Source organism: Raphanus sativus, chromosome 1 (genome assembly GCF_000801105.2).
Source record: "Raphanus sativus cultivar WK10039 chromosome 1, ASM80110v3, whole genome shotgun sequence".
NCBI classification, from domain to species: domain Eukaryota; kingdom Viridiplantae; phylum Streptophyta; class Magnoliopsida; order Brassicales; family Brassicaceae; genus Raphanus; species Raphanus sativus.
In genome coordinates, this window is record NC_079511.1 from 19,957,925 (window position 1) to 19,966,266 (window position 8,342).

Here is an 8,342-nt window from a genome sequence, read left to right on the forward strand (position 1 = left end):
AGTGTTATGAAAAAAGTCGTCGTAATATTTTCTCTGAAATTGTTCACCAGTGTTATATATGTTACTGAGAATTTAACCAATGTTAAAAAAATATTTTATCCACTCCACAAAAACAAACTAAATATTATTTTATTGTATTATACAGTCATATTTATTAAAATACCAGCTTTCTGTTTCTTAGACAATTTATTTATTCCCATTAAAACCTACAAAATTGAATTCAAAATTTGCTTTCTTCTATTAAAACTCAATTTCATAGGTTTCAGTAGAAAAAATGTGTCTTACAAATAGCGAGTGCCTACCGCGTTGTGCGTATGCATCTACTGAGGGGAAGATCAACCGATGTACGATGTTGGACCTAATGAGATAAACGATATGATATATTAAAACTACTATTCAATTTGTATAATCAAAATGTTCGATTACTCAAGTGGTTTATGCTATTGTTGACTAAGTTTCATTGTTGTTATATCCTTTTTTACACTACTACTATAAATAAGTTACTTTCTCTGAGTAACTAAAGTGTTTTTGTAATTTTTTTGCTCGGATTCGGTTCTCATGACAAAATTGTAGTTTATTTTTTAGCTAAGTAATGTTGTTCTATAGATGCAATTAGGTCTGGACATTTTTATCGATTCAGTTCAGGTAATTCGGATATTTCAGATAGTTTGGATAGGAGGTTAGAGGATCTATTGAGTACTTGACCTATTTTCAGTTTGATTCGGTTCGAATAGTTTCGGGTTCGGTTTGAATAGTAAAATTAGGAACCAGAAAATATCCTAAATAATTTTGGTTCTCATTTGGTTCCGATTAGGATTCGGATAATTCGAGTAATTCAGATAAAATATTGATTATTCAGGATAAAATATCAAATAATTATGGTGATTTAGATAAAAAGTTTGAATATTTTGGATTATTTATAATATTTCAGACAAAATTACTTGGATACTTTTGGATAGTTTGGGTAGTTCGAATATTTTATAATGATGTAGTTATCTTCAAATATTTTTGGATTCTTTAAAAAAAAATTAGCTATAAATACATATATTTAGTTATGTTATATGTATATATAATTAATATTTTTATATATTCAGATATCCGTTTGATTTTTGATTTGGTTCTAGTTTGGTTCGGTTATTTCAGATATAGAAATATAGGAATTGTCGGTTATTTGAGAGTTCTTGGTTCTGTTCCAGTGCAAATCTTAGGTTCGGTTTTTTTCCCAGGCCTGGATGCAATCCAGTTTGATCAGAAAGAAAAAAGATGCAATCCAGTCAGCTGGTTGACTATTATAGTCCCATAAAACAACGAGGAAAAATCATTTTTAAATGTTGACAGAAAATAGTTCACTTTTCAAATAAGTATTTTTTTGGTAAAAAATGTTAAGTTAAAAAGATAATTAATAGATCTATAAATAGATGATAGCTATGATTCTTACTGATTTCAATCATTTATGGTTCTTTAGTTGATGGTGATGAAATTCTTGCTCTAAACTGTAATTGATTTTAAAGATAATGAAATTCTAATTAATCGATTATTTGAAACAATGATTTTTTGACTCTGTTATTATCAATGGTGTAATATAAAATATTTTCTTGGTGAGTCTCTAGAAAAACAATTCTCTGAAAACTTTTATCGACATAAAATAAACGGTTTTATCTGCTAAGTTAATGAAAATAAAGTAATTCCAATTAGTTTAGATTATTTGGAAAGCTCCATTAATATAACTTTTTGTTCTCAACTAATTCACTACATCAATTTATTTATGTTAATAAAGTTACAAAAAAAAGAAATTATGTTAATAACTTTATATATACAAAATTAGTGGAGAGTGGGAGGCCAAACCGAAGGGCGAAGACATATCAGACCAACGACACTTAACACAGAGTTTTTGCTTCTTCTCTGATCTTACATTCTTTTTGTTTTGTTTTGTTTTGAAAGATTTCATTTCCCTCTCAACCCTCTCACATTTCTTCATCTTCCAAAAAAATGGGAACTATATTGGTTCTCAACAAGATCCTGTGTTTCTTGCTAACAACAATGCTAATTGGATCCGCCATGATTCAATGCAGCATAACGTACGACAAGAAAGCCATCGTCATTAATGGCCACCGTAGAATCCTCCTTTCCGGCTCCATTCACTACCCAAGAAGCACGCCTGAGGTAACAAATCTCAGAAATAAATGGTGTTTTTTTTTTGTTTTTTTTGTTTTTTGTTTGATCTTTGTGTGTCTTGTAGATGTGGGAAGATCTTATAAAGAAGGCTAAAGATGGAGGCTTGGATGTAATTGACACTTATGTTTTCTGGAATGGTCATGAGCCTTCTCCTGGCACTGTAAAATTTTATTCATCTTCTTCTTCTTACTAAATCCCATCAAAGTCAAAAGCTTTATGAGATTAAATTCTTGTTAGATCCCATTAACGTTTGAATCTTTCTATGAACCAGATTTGAAAACTGGTGGGTTTTGTTTTGTTATGTTGTGCAGTACAATTTCGAAGGGAGATACGATTTAGTAAGATTCATTAAGACAGTACAAGAAGTGGGGCTTTATGTTCATCTCAGAATCGGTCCTTACGTTTGTGCAGAATGGAATTTTGGGTAATACTTTAATAAATGAAAAGAACAAAAATAACTTATTTTTATTTTTTTGTCTCATTGTCTAAATTTTGAATTTTGAATTTTTTTGTTGGTCCCTTGAAAATCGTGTAGAGGGTTTCCTGTTTGGCTGAAGTATGTACCTGGGATTAGCTTCAGATCGGACAATGGACCCTTCAAGGTAAATAAAAAAATATTTGATCTCTGATGTTTAACTCTGTTTAGTTTTGGATATTAATATAGTTAATATGTGTATGTGTTGTATTGTTAAGGCTGCGATGCAGGGCTTCACGCAGAGGATTGTTCAGATGATGAAAGAGCATAGATTCTTCGAGTCACAAGGTGGACCTATCATCTTATCTCAGGTATACAACAAATTTACCAAAAAAAAAGAAACAGTTGTTGAACTGTTTGATCTTTTGAAGTTAAAATGTAATCTTTGAAAATTGCAGATTGAGAATGAGTTTGGTCCTGAGCTTAAAGCACTTGGACCAGCTGGTCATTCATACGTTAACTGGGCTGCAAAAATGGCGGTTGGTTTGAACACTGGAGTCCCGTGGGTGATGTGCAAGGAAGATGATGCACCTGATCCTATTGTGAGACCAATCTTTTGTGTGATTGGTTAATAAGAATTATCTTCTAATATAATCTCTTGTTTCTAGATAAACGCTTGCAACGGATTCTACTGCGATTATTTCACTCCAAACAAACCATATAAGCCAAAAATGTGGACAGAAGCATGGAGTGGCTGGTAAAAATAACGATGCTTTTCTTTGCGAAAATGTGTATTGATTGAAATAAAAGTTTTGTGTTGTTTTGTTCACTGTGATGGCAAAAAGGTTCACAGAGTTTGGTGGAACCATTCCAAAACGACCTGTAGAGGATCTAGCATTCGGAGTCACACGTTTCATACAAAAGGGCGGATCGTATATAAATTACTACATGGTAATTTTCTACCACAAACATTATGACAAAAACCTGTTATAAATTACTTGATGTGTGTGGTGGTTATGTCATGTGACAGTACCATGGAGGAACAAACTTTGGACGTACAGCCGGAGGTCCATTTATCACCACTAGTTACGATTACGATGCTCCCATCGATGAATACGGTACAACGATCTTAACATTAAAGTTTGTGTAACAATGTTGGTTCTCTTTTTTTTACATTTAACTTAACTCTTTTTTGCCGATAATACAGGGTTGGTCCAAGAACCTAAGTACAGCCATCTTAAGCAGCTACACCAAGCAATTAAGCAATGTGAATCAGCCTTAGTTTCTTCTGACCCCAAAGTTACTAAACTAGGAAACTACGAGGATGCTCACGTTTTCTCTGCCGGTAAAGGAAGCTGTGTGGCTTTCCTATCGAACTATCACATGAACGCACCTGCCAAAGTAGTGTTCAACAATCGGCATTATACTCTACCTGCTTGGTCCACAAGCATTCTTCCCGATTGCAGAAACGTTGTTTTCAACACTGCCACGGTATGTAAAGAAAAAAAGAAAAGAGTTTGTTGTTTTGGTGTGAAAGAAGCTAATATGTAGTTGTGAGACAGGTTGTGGCAAAGACATCACAAGTGCAAATGGTACCATCTGGCTCCATCTTGTACTCGGTAGGTAGATACGATGAAGATATTTCTACTTATGGAGACCGTGGGACAATCACAGCTTTTGGACTGTTGGAGCAGATTAATGTTACACGAGATGCAAGTGATTACCTTTGGTACATAACAAGGTACGTCTTGAATCTCTATTTTGTAAATCTTGACGAACATGAGTTGTTCTTTGAAATTGAATCCGGTTATTTCTAGTGTGGATATCAAGGCATCCGAATCTTTCTTGCGTGGAGGAAAATGGCCGAGTCTTACGGTGGATTCAGCAGGGCATGCGGTTCATGTGTTTGTTAATGGACATTTTTACGGTAAAGAATCTGTCTCTTTTGCCAACTCAGCAGCAGTGTCATCAAAATGTTTCTATGCTTTGAAACGACGCAGGATCTGCCTTTGGGACAAGAGAAAACAGAAGATTTTCCTTTAGCGCACCGGTCAATCTACGAGGTGGATCTAACAGAATCGCGCTACTAAGCATAGCAGTTGGTTTGCCGGTCAGTTTATATCATGAAAGTACACATCGCTTTTGTTGTATTGTTGTAGACAGGCTGATAAAAAAAATGTTTCTTTTGTTGTGTTGTTTTGAAGAATGTTGGACCACATTTTGAGACGTGGGCCACGGGGATTGTCGGGTCTGTTGCGCTTCACGGCCTTGACGGGGGTAGCAAAGACTTGAGTCGACAGAGATGGACCTATCAGGTTGGTCTCCGAGGTGAAGCAATGAACTTGATCTCTCCTTCAGAAGCTTCCTCTGTTGATTGGATCAAAGGCTCATTAGCAAAGCAAAACAAACAGCCTTTGACCTGGTACAAGGTAAATGAGGAACTCTGACTTGTTCATGCTTAACCAAACTGATTTCTATTTTTTTTTATTTATTTCCCGCTGGTAAACAAATAAAACATCAAACCAAAGAACAAGTAAGTCCGATTCCTAAGACACCAAAACAATATATGCCCACAATCTCTTTATAATCTGTTGAATTCATTTATAGTAGACGTATAGCCAAGGGTTGAACAGCTGCAAATGGTTCCAACAATGTCTTTGGTTATCAAATTTTACAGGCCTTCTTTGACGCTCCTAGAGGGAACGAGCCGGTGGCTTTGGATCTGAGAAGTATGGGGAAAGGACAAGCTTGGATAAACGGACAAAGTTTAGGGAGATACTGGATGGCTTTCGCCAAAGGAAACTGTGGGAGTTGCAACTACGCAGGAACATACAGAGAAGCCAAATGCCAATCTGGTTGTGGCGAACCAACACAAAGATGGTAAAATAACACATGCTTTATTATTATTATTTTTGAACTCTAGTTAATTATGTTATTACAAACTACGAGAATAGTTACACATGCTTTTTTTCTTATCTAGGTCATTTTCGTGTTTAAAAAGAAAAACGAGTCTTTTGTTTGTGCACAGGTATCATGTTCCGCGTTCGTGGTTAAAACCAAGAGGGAACTTGTTAGTGCTCTTTGAAGAACTTGGTGGAGACGTCTCCAAAGTCTCTGTTGTAAAGAGATCAGTACACTAAAAAGAAACAAAAACTCAATCCTGTGTTTTTCATTACACAACAGCATTCCTCATGCTGCTCTTAAGTTATCAATCCATGTTTTGTAATCATAACAAGATAAGTTTATAAATACCAAATTTGCATCAGTTTTATTACATAACATTGTTAACATATTAAAATGAAAACTTTAAGCAGAAACAACACCACCGTGCTTCTTCAACGTCTGATGGATATCCTCCTTCCTTGCTCCGACAACACGGTCGACGATTTCGCCTTCCCTCATGAAGACAAAAGTGGGCATTGCCTGGACTTTGAATTCTTTAGCAACGGATTGCAATTCGTCGACATCGATCTTGAAGAAGACAACGTTGAGGAACTCCTTGGCCATGTCTACGAAGACTGGTGCAATGAAACGACAAGGTGGGCACCAAACGGCGGTGAAGTCTATCACGATCTGAGTCAATTTCGAGATCAAAGTCAGAGTTGAGAAAACATTCGTAATTAAAAAAAAAGAAAACAAATAAGCATGGTCATGAAATTGTTACCAGTTTCTTGGATTCGTTGGCGGCTTTGAGCTGCTCGTTCCAGACTTCGATAGTGTGGCAAGCGATCACTTCTCCTTCTCCGGCCATTTGTTTGGGATTGGTTAAAACTTGAAAAGCTTGTAAATAGTTTTGTGTGCTGATGATTTTGGTGAGTGAACAATTTATATGTTTTTATAGGAAAGTCGAGGGGAGACTCACGACTTCTTCTCGGTCTTTTGATTTTTTTTGAAACATATTATTTATAATGTATAATAAAAAGGAACAATAATAATACTTTTTTTTTTGGGAAAATTCCTGAAAAATACACAGACTGAATTTTTTTTGATAAAATAATACACCAACTTTTTACGTTCCCCAATTAATACACAGACTAAATTTGGTTATCCGTTAAATACATCAACTTTTGAAATTCGTAGGTTTTACACCTCAGATTTAATAGTGTTAACTCTGGTTAACAGAGAATTAAGACGACGTTAAAGAGTTAACTAAGCACGTGATATGTCTGTGAAACTCGGGTTTGTTCCTAAAAATCCCCAAATCCCCAAATCGAAAGGAGAACAAACCCTAATTTCATTTATCCCCAAATCGAATTGCTCGATACTCTCTTCTTCTCTAAACATTGTTCTTCTTCTTGATGTCGCTCTGAAGTGTTCGATTTCTATGTTCTCTTAGACACGAAAAAGATGAGGTAATTCTCGATCCCTTCCCTTTCTCTTTTCCCCTTTCCAATTTGAGTTTCTGTTCTTCATCTTCTTCGGTTTGATTGCGTTTCTAAATCATAATCTTTGGTTTGATTGCAGTAAACTAGGGTTAATGAAGGTTAGGCTACACTATGGAGGCGTTATGGAGCGTAAAGAAAACGACTTTCACTATCGGGGAGGATTAGTGAATAAAGACATCGCTATCGATCCAGATTACATGACATGGTCTATGTTCGAAGGATTCTGGGAAGATAATGGGTCAAACGGGGAGGTTAAACACGTCTGGTACAAGCTTCCACAAGAATCTATGGAGTCGGTGAAAGTGATTTCGGAAGTTTCTTCAGATGCTTCTATTAATCAGATGTGTTGTGAAGCTATGAAAGTAGGTGGAGTTGATATCTACATTGAGCAGAGTGTTGGTGAAAAGGTTGATGGCTCTGTTTCGGTGAATGGTGAAGAAAATAGAAGTGAAGACAGAGGTGAAGACAGAGGTGAAGAGAGAGGTGAGGAAGAGAGAGACGAGGAAGGCCAGAACGATGAAGAATCAGAGAGAGGCGAGGAAGGTCAGAGAGACAAGGAAGGTGATCAGAACAATGGAGAATCAGAGAGAGACGAGGAAGGTCAGAACAATGCTCGTGATGAGGTTGAGGAAGAAGTCATCGAAGAAGCATGAGATATTCCATTTCAGTCACTCTTTGGAGATATCCCTGATGATGAAGTTAGAGGTACCACGAGTGAGGAAGTTAGAGATGGGGTAATGAGGAAATTAGAGGTGGAGGTGATGATGAAGAAGAATTGGAGAGGCAATTAAAGGATGATGAACATCCGGCTCCTGCTGTTGACACTGATGATGAGTGGGATTACTTCAATCGACAGGAAAAGGTGATTTCGAGAACTACATACAGCAATGAGAAGCCTCCATACCTGTGGTTAATGCAGACATTCAAGAGCGGAGAAGAGTTCAAAGACCAGCTGCTGCGCTATGTTTTGAAGACAAATTTCGATGTGAAGCTTTGCCGATGGGAGAAAACAAAGCTGGGAGCCATTTGTACTAAGAAAAACTGCAATTGGAAGATTTATTGCTCTGTTGAGAAGCCAAAGGGGAAGTGGATGGTGAAATCTTATGTGGATAAACATAACCATCTGAAGAGTAGTAAAGCAAGGATGTTGAAGCAGGGTACAATTGCAAGGCTGTACAAGGATGAAGCAAGAAGAAGATATGGTATTAAGTGGACTGACATCAAAGATGAGATAATGATGTGGTACAGTCTCTCAGTCTCTAAGTGGATATGCACGAAATCAAGAAGAATGGCTCTAGATTTGGTAATACAAACTCAGAGAGAACAATTCGCCAAGCTGTGGGATTATGAGAGGGAGCTTCAGCGTT

At 36.4% G+C, this 8,342-nt stretch overlaps 2 protein-coding genes across 3 annotated transcripts; one reads left to right on the plus strand and one right to left on the minus strand.

Annotated features, from left to right (window-relative positions):
- Positions 1 to 1,700: 1,700 nt before the first annotated feature.
- On the plus strand, positions 1,701 to 5,855 carry LOC108812833 (beta-galactosidase 5). Of its 2 annotated transcripts, XM_056987330.1 has the most exons (17): positions 1,706 to 1,887; positions 2,073 to 2,163; positions 2,240 to 2,335; positions 2,487 to 2,599; positions 2,711 to 2,777; positions 2,869 to 2,961; positions 3,049 to 3,192; positions 3,259 to 3,347; positions 3,436 to 3,541; positions 3,621 to 3,708; positions 3,798 to 4,081; positions 4,153 to 4,331; positions 4,408 to 4,517; positions 4,591 to 4,700; positions 4,795 to 5,019; positions 5,268 to 5,470; positions 5,619 to 5,855. In XM_056987330.1, exons 3-17 carry the CDS (start codon positions 2,240 to 2,242, stop codon positions 5,728 to 5,730), a joined length of 2,019 nt encoding a protein of 672 aa, XP_056843310.1. In that variant the 5' UTR covers positions 1,706 to 1,887; positions 2,073 to 2,163; the 3' UTR covers positions 5,731 to 5,855. The 2 variants fall into 2 exon arrangements, with proteins under 2 accessions (XP_018440709.1, XP_056843310.1); XM_018585207.2 differs by having other exon boundaries at positions 1,701 to 2,163.
- A 41-nt stretch (positions 5,856 to 5,896) lies between these two features.
- LOC108812842 (thioredoxin H5) lies at positions 5,897 to 6,409 on the minus strand. Its single transcript, XM_018585220.2, has 2 exons — positions 6,255 to 6,409; positions 5,897 to 6,163 (listed from the first exon to the last, which is right to left on the minus strand). The coding sequence occupies exons 1-2, from the start codon at positions 6,339 to 6,341 to the stop codon at positions 5,897 to 5,899; spliced, it is 354 nt and encodes a 117-aa protein (XP_018440722.1). The 5' UTR covers positions 6,342 to 6,409.
- Between the last annotated feature and the right edge of the window lie 1,933 nt (positions 6,410 to 8,342).

Coding starts and splice junctions, on each gene's coding strand:
- LOC108812833 (XM_018585207.2), top strand. CDS start 1,990: ATGGGAACTATATTGGTTCTCAACAAGATCCTGTGTTTCTTGCTAACA. Junction 2,164..2,239: donor ACCCAAGAAGCACGCCTGAG/GTAACAAATCTC, acceptor TGTGTCTTGTAG/ATGTGGGAAGATCTTATAAA. Junction 2,778..2,868: donor CGGACAATGGACCCTTCAAG/GTAAATAAAAAA, acceptor TGTATTGTTAAG/GCTGCGATGCAGGGCTTCAC.
- LOC108812842 (XM_018585220.2), bottom strand. CDS start 6,341: ATGGCCGGAGAAGGAGAAGTGATCGCTTGCCACACTATCGAAGTCTGG. Junction 6,164..6,254: donor CCAACGAATCCAAGAAACTG/GTAACAATTTCA, acceptor AAATTGACTCAG/ATCGTGATAGACTTCACCGC.